This window comes from Hemitrygon akajei, chromosome 1, assembly GCF_048418815.1.
Source record: "Hemitrygon akajei chromosome 1, sHemAka1.3, whole genome shotgun sequence".
Taxonomy (NCBI): domain Eukaryota; kingdom Metazoa; phylum Chordata; class Chondrichthyes; order Myliobatiformes; family Dasyatidae; genus Hemitrygon; species Hemitrygon akajei.
This window is the reverse complement of record NC_133124.1, coordinates 135,986,170-136,001,352: the sequence shown is the minus strand read 5'-3', so window position 1 is coordinate 136,001,352 and position 15,183 is coordinate 135,986,170. Positions and strand designations below refer to the sequence as shown.

Sequence of the window (15,183 nt, the reverse complement as noted above, 5' to 3'; positions counted from 1 at the left end):
GCTCATGATTGCTCATAGATGGGAAGAAGCATTCAAGAAGGGGCTGACAGCCTGAAGTCTGTCATGGACCAGAGAAGGAAAAATCTATCTCACAAACTCTGACAAATGCTTTCTGACCCATGTGTGCCAAAATCTGTAGGTTAGCCTCCCCCAAGACATTCATGTGTCCTGTGAGAATCATCATGAAAGAATCCAGCTCTTGCACACTTTCAGGTAATGCACTCCATATACTTAACACCTGCTCAGTATGTGGAATGTTTTACTTTTAAATTATGCCCTCTGATTTTTGACTTTTCTTCCAATGGAAATAGTTTCTCTCCATCCACTCTGAGTCCTTCATTATTTTCAATGTCACTGTCACATCTTCCTTTGATCTTCTGAGCTCTAATGAAAGCAATACTAACAGTCCAGCCTTTTCCTAAAACAAGTTTATCATCACAAGAACCATTCTAATAAACGTTTTCTATACCCTCTAACTGGTCCTTATATTTGACCAGAATTGGATGCATTACACTATCTGTGGCTGAACACATATACATACTTAATATAATTTATTTTAAAATATTACACCAAAATCCCCAATCTATATACTGCCTTTAGACTGAGCTGGAATCTGAGAGTTGAGAAATGTCATTGTTCTCTATTCCTATATTTTTCACGGAGTCTATGGGGGAGCAGGTTTAATTCCTTATATAAGGCAAAAGCTTTTGGATCACGGATTTTCACAACCATTGAGAAAACCTATTAACTTAGACAGACAGTAAAACTCTGGGTATGACTTTGTCAAAGGTTTTCTCAGTTGGTATGTAGGTGGAGCTTGTTTAGACAAGCTGCACATTATTATTACATGATGCAAGACATTGGCACCACGAGGGTCTGGCTCAATGGGATTTTAACACTCTGTATCAGGAAGGTATATACAAATTAACTGTACATTTTAACAGTGCATGCAGAGGACAAGAAAATTGTAAATATCACTCCTCTCTTAAAGAAGTCTAGAAATTATGGGCCAGTCAGTCTGACTCCAGTGGTTGGCAAGAAGTTAGAATCTATTATTGAGGATGACATTTCAAGGTACTTGGAGGCACATGATAAAATAGGCTCAAGTCAGCATCTTTCCTTCTGGGTAATCTTGCCTGATATAGCTGGTAGAATACTTCGAGGAAATAACGGGCAGGATTGACAAAGGAGAGTCAGTGGATGTTATTAACTTAGATTTTCAGTAGGCCTTTGACAAAATGCCGTACATGAGGCTGCGAAACAAGATAAGCGGCTGTGGCATTATAGGAAAGATACTAGCATGGATAGAGGGTTGGCTGATAGAGGGAGGCAAAGAGTGGGAATAAAAGGAACCTTTTCTGTTGGGTTGCTGGCAACTGGTGATGTTCTACAGGGGTCTGTGTCTGGTCTGCTACTTTTTACATTATTTGTTAATGATCTTGATGATGGATTTGATGACTTCATGGCCAAGTTTACAGATGATACAAAGATAGGTGGGGGGCAAGTAGTATTGAGGAAGCAGGGAGTCTGCGGGAGGCCTTGGACAGATTAGGAAAATGGGCAAAAAGTGGCAGACAGGATACTGGGGAAGTGTGCAGTCATGTACTTTAGTAGAAGGCGTAGACTAATTTCTAATGGGGAGTGAATTCAGAAATTGGAGGTGCATAAACATAAGGATGTAATACTGAGGCTTTATAAGGCATTGATCAGACCACGCTTAAATCACAGGAATGAAAGGGTTTATGTATGAGAATCATTTGCTGGCTCTGGGCCTGTATTCACTGATATTTAGAAGAATGAGGGAAATATTGTTGAAACCTACCAAATATTGTAAGGCCTAGATGTAGTGGACATGGAGGGGATATTTCTAGATAGTGTGAGAGTCTAGGACCAGATTGCACAGCCTCAGAAGAGAATGACATCCCTTTAGAACAATGATGAGGAGGAACTTCTTTAGGCAGAGGGAGGGTGATGAATCTGTGGAATTCATTACCACAGAAGGCTGTGGAGGCCAAGTCATTGGGCATATTGAAAATAGTGGTTGATAGGTTCTTGATAAGTAAAGATGGCAAAGGTTATAGAGAGAAGTGAGGAGAATGTGGTTGGGAGGGATAATAAATCAGCCATTTTAGAATGGTGGAACTATAGTGGTATAGACATGTTGAGTTGAATGGCTCCTATATCTTAAAGTGCCAACAATTCACAATCCATCTAAGATCCTGATGAAGGGTCTTGACTGTATTCATTTCCATAGATGCTGCCTGACCTGCTGAGTTCCTCCAGGATTTAGTGCATGCCCAAATAAGATAACTTGTTCCTTGGAATAGTACAGGGTAGGTGTTTTCTCTGTTCTTACATTGGTAGGGTTATGCAAAGTGGATGCTGGTTTTAGAAAAAATGTATAAACCCGTGCACCATTTAAACACCTCATCAGTACCTCCAGTCGAACACTGTCTTTTTGTGTGCTTCCCCCTACCTGTCAGTCTGTGGTTTTGTATTGCCATGTGCTCTTGTCCCCACTCTTGCTCTACTCCAGCCCCTGTATTACTGAATACTCCATCTCTCATCTGTTTCTCATTATTACCTGTATTGATGCCACCAGTGTCTCATTGTGCTCCACCTATTATCTGCCTCTCTGTTTATTGCTCAGTGTAGTTCAGTCCTGTGTTTTCACCTGCTTGTTGCCAGATTGTGCCAGTGAGTTTTCCTGAACTTTGACGCCAGCTTTGTTTGCACCTTGGGCTGTGTTACTCAATTAATATCACTGTGTGCACAGTACTGGTCTGTGATTGGTTCCCTGCTCCAGCACCCTGACACACCTCTCTTAATCTCTACGTGAGCAGGCACATGGGACAATGTTCAATGGCTAGGTTTTACGTTGAAAATGCAGAATGGAGAACAAGCAGAATCAAGGGGAAGAGTTATAGAATGTTGAAAGGCTTAGGTGGAATGGATGTGGAGAGGATGTTTCTTATGGTAGGAGAGTCGAAGACTAGAGGACACAGCCTCAGAATAGAAGGATGACAATTTAGAGGAATTTCTTTAGTCAATGAGAAGTGAATCTATGGTATTTATTGACACAGGCAGCTGTGGAGTCCAAGTCATGAGGTATATTTAAGGCAGAGGTCGATAAATTCTCGATTAGTCAGGGAGTGAAGGGATGTGGGGAAAAGGCAGGAGATTTAGGATGAGAGGGAAAATTACCCTGAGCATTAGTTATATGAAATGGGGCCATGGGAGTGTGTTGCAGAAGTCATCCAGTTAACAATAAATACAATGTAATCCACTTTGAATTAATTATATAAATAAACCAGAGAAAAATAAAAAGATATGAAGAACGAGTGTGAATGAGTTAAATAGAGACCATCACCGGCATACTGGGAAAACGATATACAAGGTCTAATAGTGGAGTTCATTCTGGGAAAACAATGTGTAAACATATTCCGTTACAGACCAAGGGCAAAGCATTCAAAGGTGAAGCATCAAGGACAAAAAAGGGGGGGGGGGGGGAGAAAAGCAAAATTAAAATAGAATGAAGAGTTAATAAAATAGAGAAAGGAGTAGAGTATAGAGAAGAGAAAAAATACATTCACGAGAGAATAAAAGAGCTAATGAGGGTAAGCAAGCTAAGGTGGAGATATGGTTAGGGCACAACTTTACACTGAACTCTTCAAAAATATGAATACATAAACTATAAATAATTAACTAGAAATAAAATGGCCTATAACAATGCAAATATTAAATGCTGCCTTAAGTACTAAATGGAGATCTTTGTAAAATAAAGTGGCATTAATGGGTAAATGGTAATGACAGACGTGACGTCAAACAGATGACAAGAAGAAATATGTATTAGTAAATGTTTTTAATATGTAGGGTGGCTTTCAGTTATGCTTTTTAAGATTCAGCTTTACCACCATTGCACTGTTCAACTTCTGTTTAAAATACATGTTGTTTTTATTATTCCAGATGGCTGGGACCACAGACTACCCGTGGATAAAAAAATATGGATATGTAATGACACTCAGGCTGCGATTACATACAAAGGCCAACCCCTTTTAACTGAAATATACAGTATAATAACTGAAATGCAGGTTTCAATGTATACTGTACTTCATTCCTGTTTTGGTAGGAACTAGCCCATGTTGCTAACCTGAAATGTTTCTTACCCTGACCCCAACTTCAGCTATATACTTGGTTAATACTCCAGACCTCTAGTTGTAGAACCTGCCCAGATTCCTGAACACCAGTGTTCCCAGTGACTCCAGCTCTGGCCATATACCAACATTTCTTGCCAGCATAAGCTGTCAAATGCAATCCATTTCATGATAAACAGGACTCATGAGAAACCAAAGGAGAGGAGTCTGGAGGAATATGCTGTATTTCCCAACACTTCTTGTAATACAATGCTAGTACATGGATCTACAGATGGTCAGTCAATAGATTATGAGGATTTAGTGCAGTACAATTAAGGAAGAGCATTATAAAGATTTGAGCTTTTGTAGAACCTTCATGTATGTAGATGGTCATGTAGACAGCCAAGCTTCAGATAAAGATCAGTGGTTCACTAACATTTTTTACTGCTTATCAGCTCTAGCTTTACCCCCTTCCCTCACTCTCAGTACTGGCTATCTCCCCTCTACTCTTCAGTCCATATGAAGCATCTCGACTTTAAATGCCAAATGTCCATTTCCCAATGGAGATGCTGCCTGGCCCCCTGAGTTCTTCCTACATATTCTGTTTTTGTTTGAAAAGTTAAGAGTGTTCTTCTTGGAACTCAGAAATCTTAGGAGTGATCCAGAGGAGGTTTTCAGATGATTGAGAAAACAAATTTTCTCTGAGTCAGTTAATAACCAGAGATCAAATACTGTGCTCAAAAAGAAATCTTTTGCTTAGTGCATATATCTAGAATGCTTTACTTAAGACATATTAGAATCTGACTATATTAATAATTGTAAAAGTGGAAATAGACAGGTTTTTGATGATGAGGAATATACAAAGTTACTGGCCATGACAGAGCAAGACCTCTCCTTCAAAGAGCTGAACCACAACTGGCCAGAGGACCTGTACTGTCTGATGTTCCATCTTTCCATGATCTTCAGCCTCTGACTGTAGGCCATGTTACCTGTCTGTTCCCACTTTTTAGAATTCTGTTCTGACAGAAGTTCATGATACCTCAGAATTTGACGACCCAATTTACATCCTTGTGAAATCAACATCGTGTTCAACAATTTCACATTCTTGTTGGATTTTTCCATGCTGTGGGAACCAAGACTCCATAGTTTCTTTCTTGCCCTGTTGCCTTTCTTTCTCACCCTGTACATCTAAGCCTTTTATCATTGAATCACTCCTGACTGCTAATATGATCTTTCCTTATCACCACCATTTTCTGTTTCTGAACATCTACAAAATGGTGAAAGGTTGAAATGTTTGTTATTTCTCAGTGCTGTCTGATTATCTATTTATTTGAGAAACAGCGTGCAATAGTCCCTTCCAGCCTGCTGAACAATGCCGCCCAGTAACCCCCAATTAAACCCAAGTCTAATCACAGGACAATTTACAATGACCAATTAACCTACCAACTGGTACATCTTTAGACTGTGGGAGGAAACCAGGCCACCCAGAGGAGATGCATGCGGTCACTGGAAGAACATGCAAACTCCTTACAGACAGTGGTGGGAGTTGAACCGTGGTCACTGGTATTGTAAAGCGTTGTGCTAAACACTATGCTACCATGCTGTCCCATTGAATATTTTCAATATTTTTTGTTACTACCTATTATAACAAACAAATCATTGCCTCCAATGTAAAACTGTAGCCTATGTGAGCATTGATTCAATTTTGCTTTGGATGTCTTTTATGTCAGGAGAGGATTTCACACTTGCCTTAGAATGATATTCCTGTTCCAGCCTGGAATCTGATGCTGCCACCTGCTTGTACTTGTTCATTTTCATTTTCATTTGGCGAGTTCTTTCTTCCATGTCCATTGAACCTGTAGAGAAAAATCCAAATTAAACATCATCATGGAATTGGCACTTATCCCTCTAATCCTTTGTTGGACATGGCAAATGTAATACGAGTAATGTTGTGCTTGAGGTGGAACTTGGTCAGGGACTTGGACAAGACTCTGGGGCAGAAATTCATCCCTAGTAAATGCATTATCCCATTGTATGCCATTTCTGAAATTCATCTATCAATTGAATCAAATTCCAGAAGCAAAAGGCTGTGTGCAGCCATTTTGAAGATGGATGTTCAGCATAGCATGTGGAAAACCTCTCACTCCTCAGATCGTTTTGACTCAGAGAGATCTTCATTCAAGACAAAAGAAGATTTGCATAGTTAATGATGGATTAGTATCAAATATTAGTAACAAAATTGTCTGGTTTAAAAGAAGTAATCTCAACTGATCTGCTATAGAAATATCATGAGGGTAAAAAAAGAAGCAAGTGATAGCCAAAGACTTTTTCCCAAGGTGGAAATGGCTAATACATGGGGACATAACTTTACTGTGATTGCAGGAATGTATGGGGTTTTGCCAGAGTTAAGTTGTTTACACATCGATTGGTAGGTACATGGAATGCCTTGCCAGAGGTGGTGGTACAGTCAGATACATTAGGAGCATTTAAGAAACTCTTAGATAAGCACATGGATGACAGATAAATGGAGGGCTATGTTGAAGGGGAGGGTTAGCTTGATCTTAAAATAGGTTAAAAAGACGGCACAACATCATAGAATGAAGGGCTTCCGCTGTGTTGTGCAGCACACGCATGATGGAGGAATTCAGCAAGTCAGGCAGCATCTGTGGAAGTGAATAAACAGTCACATTTTGGGCAGAGACACTTCTTCAGGGTTGAGAAGGAAGGGGGAAGACATCAGAATAAAAAGTTTGGGGGAGGGGAAGGAGGTTAGCTGGATGGTGATAGGTGAAGCCAGGTGGGTGGGAAAGATAAAGGGCTGGAGAAGAAGGAATCTGATAGAAGAGGAGAGTGGACCATAGGATGAAGAGAAGGGGAAGGGGACTCAGGGGGAAATAATAGGCAGTCAAAGGCAAGAGTGGGGAATAGAGGAAGAGGGGAGGGGGGAAGGGGAGGGGAAATAGATATTATTGGAAGGAGATACCGATATTACTGTGCTGTAATGTTCTGTGTAATATTGCAGATGAGAGTTCCTCACTAGCTTTCTACAATTCTCCCAAAGACTAACTAAAATCTCAGGACAGTTACCTGTGCCAGTACAGCACAGTGAAGGATTCCACAGCCTACACAGCAGGACTCAGCGTCATATCACGTGAACACGAACACAACCCTGCCTGGTCGTCAAGAGCCATGAATCTATTTTGAATTGAGTACTGATTGAAAATTTTAACGGCAGCTTTATTTACTGCTGCTACAGTTTTACATTCATTTGTTTCTCAAAGATTGACCAGAACCATGCCAGTCCCACCATCTCCACTCTTCATCAAGCTGTTCATAGAATAAGAAGCTCTAAGAAGTAAACGTGACCTCTCAACCCGAAGTATTTTCTCTGAGTCAGAAAAAGGTGAGAGAAACAGGTTTCTGTCTGATTTATTACTCCTCCTTATTCACTACAAACAACCTCTTCCCTAATGTGCCATATCTGATCCAGAGTCAGTGAAATACCATGGTTAGGAGCTTTACTAAACTAACACTCGACGATCGATAAACGTTGATCCATGTTGTCTCTGAGTAAATCTCACAAAGAAAGCAATTAAGGCTATCATTTTTGCCACTGCTTGGCAACAAAAATCAAAGTAATTGCTACAATAAACTGAGATAGGCTTACCATGTCAAATTAAGATTATTAACCCTAAGGGTGAATTATGGCATTCATCATTTTAGGCCTAAGGTTGTTATAGCCGGGGGTGGTAGTGGGGTAAGCTCCCACTACCTATAAAGTGCTCCAAGTTATGTGTGTCTCTAACAGCCTCTGACAACCAGCTCCAACCAGCAGAACTGTATCAACTGACAAGAGAAGGGGCAAAGGCGGACCACAGGCAACTAAAAACAGATGCTTCAGGCAGGCTGGGCTCGTCAGCCTTGGACAGGACCCCACTTAGCAGAAGGAAAAGTCTGATTTTAAACCTCCGCTGCCTTGCGGCCACATCCACTCATAGGAAAGGCTTTGGGAGTAAACCCCGAGGAAGAAATATTTCTTGAATCAGAGGACATTTTGCATGATTCTAACTTGTATGCCTATATTTGAAAACTGACTACTTTGTATGGAAGGATTCAAATGTGTTCCTTTAGAATGTAAACGTTTTTATCATCTTAAGTCAAAGGCAACTTTGCAAGCAGAGAAAATGGGAAGAGATTATATTGTAGGGATGAGTATGTTGATTCAGTAATTTGATTTAATTCACTTAAACTCTATTCAATAGTCCATCTAGGTCAGTGGCTCCCAACCTTTTTTATGTCATAGGCCAACACCATTAGGCAAGAGGTCAGTGGACCCCAGGTTAGGAACCCTGTTCTAGATAAATTCAAAGATTCAGGGCCCATCTAAGGTTTACATCCCAAATCCTTAGACTTGGACAGGGTAGAAAGGGAGATTTCCAGTAAGGCAGCCAAGATATTGTTGGAGGTAAGATGATAGAAGGAAAGGTAAAGCATGTTAAAATTTTGAATACTCTTTGAATTCCTGTGGTGACGGTTACTGTGTGCATTTTAGGACTGCCACTTCCCATACCAAAAGAGGGAATTATCGTATTTCTTCCAGAATTCTGCCCATTAGGGTTTTGGAACTCACTTCTTTCACTCAGTAGAAGTGTCGTTTATTTGAGAAAAAATTCTGGTGAATTTCTCTGGCAATTTTCTGGACATTCATCAGAAATCAGCTAAATTCCAGCACTGGGTTTGGAGAAGCTTGAGCAAATTCAAAACTATTGTTCCGAGAAGAATGAGTTTGATGTTTTGTTACTGGTCCAGAAGACCAGTGTGGGGCTTCTTGAAACATGGATGTTGGGTCTTCCACTTTCCAACAAAGTACAGGAAGTGAAATCATGAATAAGTACTTGTAGACATACTGTACATATCCTAGTTAAGCAACTAATCCACAGTTTCAGATAAGGCTCAAAGAAGCTAAATCACGCAAACACCAGTAAAAGGGAAATGGCCTCTGATTCATGTATCGGTGTTAGTGATACAAATTTACCACAATGATTTTCATACTAACATTAAGAGGAAGGAATTGTAATGAAGTGATTTTCTAGCTTTTTTACCCCCAGAATCTATCAGCTAGGGACTTATATAGTAAAATTCAGGAAAATTGACTCTAAGATGGTGATAAACCAAGAAAACTAAATGTCTGGGAGTTTATATTGTTAAATACTGTATCGGAATAAAGTTTCGGCACAGACTAGAAGGGCCAAATGGCCTGTTTTCTGTGCTGTAGTGTTATATGGTTCTAAATATCCTGTTGCAAATATTCAACACAAGAAAGAAAGATTTACTTGCACACAATAAGAAAATTAAGACAAATTTCACTCCATTTTCCTTGCGCAATACAGCTTTTAGAGAAGCACTGGTTCCAAACAGCTGACTATTGAGTACAGGAGGAAGAAGTCGGAGGTCCTCATCAGGGGATTGGAGATGAAGAGGGTCAGTAACTTTAAATTCCTTGGCATCATCATATCAGAGCGTCTGTCCTGGGACCAGCATGTAAGTACCATCCCAAGGAAGGCATTACAACATCTACATAGACGTTTGTATAGATTTGGCATGTCACCTAAAACTTTGACGAACTTCTACAGATGCCAAGTGAAGAGCATCCCAACTGCTTGCATCACGACCTAGTACAGAAACACTAATGTCCAGGAATGGAAAGGATTACGGAAATTAGTGGATGCAGCCCAGTTTATCACAGGAAAAGCCCTCTCCATCCTTCAGCACATTCACAAGGAGCACTGCCACAAGAAAGCAGCATTCATGATTAGGGACCTCAGTCATCTATGCCATGTTCTCTTCTCAGTACTACCATTGGGCAGGAGGTACAGAACCCCTTACATCCCACAATGTCTGATTCATGTTATGGGAATGCTGCTACTGAAAGCTTGGGGCCGCCTTCAATTCTTCCATGAAAAGTCCTAGAAATCTCAGTATATAACAAGATGAGGTAGTGCAAGTGAATTGTGTTCAGGGAAATGAGCAATCCCTAAGTCCATTTACCCTGCAGCAGCATGCAAGAGAATTTATAGCCCAGAATGCAACAATAATTATTAATAATGCTAGATTGTCTGTTGCATTCCAGTATACAGGTATAACATCAATTCCAGATAGTGTTCTTGTTCATTCTACTGGGGAATATTGCAATAACAAGAGCAAATGTGAGAAAAAGGAAAGGGTTTGTATCGCTCATTTTCTGACACCTTTATATTGCCCCAGGATTTCCGGAATGTTCTCAGAGCTTCGGAAATCAGAGATGTTATTTGTAACTCCAGCAGGTGTGAGAAAGGTGACAGTAGGCAAATAAGGCAAGAAAGACAGGGGTCTATCACAATTTCATTCACTTGAGAGGTGCTCAAGAGAGTTGAGAATTGAGCTGCAAGATCTGTCACAGCCATGTGTCAATTGCAGACAGGAAGATTTTTTTACTCAGCCCTTCCATGAGTGACAGGATGAGGAATGAATCATAAGAGAAAATGAATTGTATTTATATGGAGCTGTTCATGCTATTTTCTGGATGTAGCAAAATGCTTTACAGAGTGGACAGCAGAAGTGTTTTTAAACTATCAGAATTTGGATATTGTGTATAGAGCAAGCTCCCACAAGTGAAATTAGCTGGAACATTTGCTTTTAGGAAAGCTTGAATAGGGATAAGTTTAGGCTGGAGATGAGATCTAGAGAAACCTGCTCTTCAAAACTATGTCCACTTGAAAACAAATTGGCCCTGGTGGCAACTCATTTGAACGACAGCATGGGATTATAAACCTCGACATTTCTGTTCAGCTGAGATCTCTACCTACTTCCACCTACTGACTCAACAGCAACACTGCTAGTTTTCAGACATTAGGAAGTTTATAGTGCTGACTTTGGATATCTGCTTCTGAAGCCCTATATTTAGAGTTATTAACAATGCAAAAACCTATCAAATTATCAGTTAAAGCACCCTATACAGACAGTGCTGATGATCAAACACAATATAATAATAATCCAACAAAAGCCAAGGGAACAGAAATTCCACTCAGCCAGCTAAGTTTCTACCTGAATATTGGCTGGTCAATAATTAACGACTGCTGAGAAGACATTTACAATTCCAATGACACCCAAGGTGTAAGACTATGCATTTACATTGTTTTTACTGACAGGAAAAAGGGTAAAGGTAGGTTACTTGCACCTTAAAGCCAGTCCTTTGGGCAGATGAGCCTCATCAACCGTGGTTGACAACTCTTCTTGGAGAAGGAAAGCTCTGAGCTCTTGCAGCTATACCCACTCATGGGGAAAGTTTCGGGAGTAAAACCCCGAGGGAACAATCTGGAGCTGGAGTCCCTGAGGCAGTGCAACATTGAGTTCAGTGCTGACTGGCAACTCCTGAGATACGACTGGTGCTAAACTGTATCAGTCTCTGCCGTTCCTTTGGGTTCATCAGATGTGTGGAGAGTGGAAGCTAGATGGGCAGCAGGTTGCTCTCCATATTGTACTGCCCAGGCTTGTGTATCTCTACAACTAGGATGCACCATTCATGGTCGACCCTGAATGAGGGAAGCTCCTGAAAGGCTATGCAAATCGAGGTCCAACATCAGTTCCAAACTGTATTAGATTGTGAGAGATTATTGAGAAGTATCAAAAATTGAAGAATCACTCTTCAAAACTGTATTTCTATGCATTCTTCCTGATTCCCAAAATACCATGGGTCAACATTTGTCCTCATTTTTACATCCATCTCTACCTTCATCCCAGGCGATCGGAATTCATTGTAATTTGGCAAGAAATGATCATTAACAATTCATCCCATGTTCAAAGTGGCTCAAGCACTTTGCAGCCATACACTAGTGTCAAAGAAATTGCTCTGTCACCCTGTTATTTACTTTAAACATAGTGATTTATTTAAAAGAATGAAGAGAACTCAGGCATCTTTTGTGTTTCTTTTAGCACAATAAAATTCTGAAACAAAATTCAAACTTTTATTCTAGGTTTGGAGTTTACTGAAATAGCACTGGTGAAAAGGGAATAAACTAGGGAACTAAATGTACACCAAAATCCGCTGAAAACTGCACTGAAAATGCAACAAGGAGTCAGAAGTGGTGGACATATGACACTGTATTATGTGCACTCTTCTGCAAAAAAAAAGCTGTCTCCTTTTGTATTTAGCCTAGTGTTTGGAATGCATTAACTTAACAAAAGTTGTTCTTCTCTCTCTACCATGAACAGTTTTTGAACATTAGATCAACAATGTTCATATTATACAACAATTCAAGAACAGCTACTTAGCTTCGACCATTCTGTTCTTGAACCAACAGGCAGAACGCTAATCCCTACAGTTTAGTAATGCTATGACCATTTTGATCACTTTCAGCTTTTTGACTGCACCCGTGCATACATGTAGTTGTGCATATGACTTGATTCAACTTTGACTTTCTGATGTTGACTCAGGGAAATGCTGCAGTAAGTCATCCAATCCAATTCTTTCCAGAAAGTAACTATATTATTTCAGCCTTGGCATTAATAAACCATGTACACACAATTGTAAAGACATACAGCCCACCACGACCACATTGATCATCAATACTGATCAATGCCCATCTGTCTAATCCCACTTAAGCGATCATCTAGATATCTTTTAAATATTGAGAGCATCTATATTAATTATTGAGTTATATGATGTGTTCCAGAATCCAACCACACCCTGGGCATGTTCCTTTTATTTTCTCCATATCTCTTATTGCTTACCCAGACCTATACCCCCTAGTTATTGAGCCTCCGTAATGGGGTTTGAATGACGATGATAATGATACTTCTCCTCCGGGTGCTTCGGTTTCCTCCTAAAGGTGCACTGATTGATAGGTTAATTGGTCATTGTAAATTGTCCTGTGATTAGGCTAGGATTAAATTGGGGAATTGCTGGGTAGCATGGCTCAAAAGATTGGAAGGGCCCATTCCATACTGTATCTCAAAAAAAACCTTTTCCTTAATGAAGCATATTCAGTCAAAATAAGAATGTATTATTTATATCCTGGAGACACTACCTTCAGAATACAAAGGGAGAAAAGCCCTAACAAACCCATCTGCCTCCATTTGGAAACTATGGACATACGGTTGCTTCCTTTGAACCTACTGCCACTTTTAACTGGAGATTTTGCATAACAATGTGGACCTTGGACTTTATCAAGAATACAGTCCCTGCTCAAAGTACTATCTATATGCAGCAGGATGGGGAGGTGGGGTGGGAGAGCCATGTGAGATCAGTGAGTAATGGTTCCAGCAGGTTAGTAAATGAGAAGTAAGTTCTGCATTGAAGTGCTTTCCATTCTAAAACACCACTTTTATTAATTCAACTGTGAAGATAAAAATCACCCGTCGTTCAGCAAGTTGTCAGGCTAGGAGTGGAGAATTATTGAATTATTAGCTATTTATGAATAGATATTAGATTAAATTTCATTTGCTAATATTGTTGGTTTTTGGGCCTTTAGCCTTTTAAATGTCAATACATGCTAGATTCCACCCACAGGTATTGTTACTCACAGATACTTGGACTTCATGAAGGATCTGAAAGGTCCAATGTGACTCTTCACTTAGGAGCAGGTGGCACATCTCAAACTTGTACAGATTTCCCTACATTACTTTGGGGTATTTCCTTCAGATCCTTCACCAATATTCTTAGTTAATTATAAGTGATTTTAGGTAACTGATGTTGTCCTTTTAGAATAAAAATATTCACTTTTAATAACTAATGCATCTGTGAATATCCCGGCATTTAAAACCTACTAATACCTTTTAGAGTCAGCACATTGGTTGGTAGGAGTTTTTAGTTATCAATGCTTTGATGAATTTCTAAGGATGGGCCATCCTTATTGTTTTCCTGGAGATCCTTCACCATGGATAGCATGCTGACAGATGCAGGGATGCTTTTGCACAGGATTGATGGGCACTCTGCATCTGGCCAGGAATGGGAGTGACACTGGTGTCTCCAGGCAGGGGACTCTGCAATGCCTCTCAAGATCTTACACATCTCAACCAAGCACCTTCTCATCCTTCTAAATTACAGCAGATGCAAACAAAACCATTATAGATTAGTTAATTAACACAATTAAAATCCTACAGTTGTCAAAATGTGTTTCGAACTCACATATTTAGATTATTATTCCAAGGTTCAAGATTACTATTCCAGTAATCTAACCATTATGCCAGTATTTAAAATTAATGACTGCCTTCAAAGTTAATAATGACACAAACCTATAAATGGCACTATTAAGTTAGGACCTTGCATTATCTGCCCAACAGTATTTACACATCCGTAGAATCTGACACACTGCACTCTTGTTACCAGTGACTTGCTGAAGATCAATAACAAAGATGTCTTAGCTCATGGACAAAAAAGCTTAAAGGTGGCCCTAAAACTTATCTGGAGGAAACATGCAATTTCATTGGAAAATACTGGACAAATGAGTAGAATTCTAAATTAATTTATAGTTTGCTCTATTTTTAATATGGTGGGTTAAGTGCAAGGAGATAAATAAATTATTATTCTATTCAGCATTTTACATTGAAAATTATATTCAGTGAATTCCATTTCGACAAACAACTTAGTTGTGTGCAGTCTCACTGGCATTCCTGATTAAATGCACATTGTGTGTTTGGAATATTGTAATGTGATCTTAGCAAAAATAAGCTTGATTAAGCTGGTATTTTAAAGTAGTCATTTAAATTTGAACTACAGTCCAACAACTGCAATTCTGGAAAATTTACATGCTGACGATGTTCCCATTGGCCTTTAAGATGCTGTTCTCTTGAAATGTTTGGACCAAATTTGATTTGACAATCTTTCCTAGAGCATTACCATTTAGGTCTCCTGTGACTAACCCACTGTTAAAGTGCAGATGTCATAATCAGTAATCTTCATACCAGTACAAAGACAACTGACATCTTTGCTGCTCAGTAGAATCAGCTGACTGCTAACTATTTTGTGTTGTACTGCTCCCGCAAAACAAAAAAAATCATGGTACATGTCAGT

At 39.6% G+C, this 15,183-nt stretch overlaps 1 protein-coding gene across 3 annotated transcripts in view; it reads right to left on the bottom strand.

Moving 5' to 3' along the window:
- rims2a (regulating synaptic membrane exocytosis 2a) overlaps positions 1-15,183 on the bottom strand; it is a 1,051,530-nt gene that overhangs the window by 216,941 nt on the left and 819,406 nt on the right. For 2 of the 3 annotated variants that reach the window (XM_073052040.1, XM_073052005.1), the window contains exon 20: positions 5,883-5,989. The exons of the other annotated variant lie outside the window; for it this stretch is intronic. In XM_073052040.1, the coding sequence (XP_072908141.1) occupies positions 5,883-5,989 (107 nt within the window). The remainder of the gene's footprint in view (positions 1-5,882; positions 5,990-15,183) is intronic. 3 annotated transcript variants of the gene reach the window in all.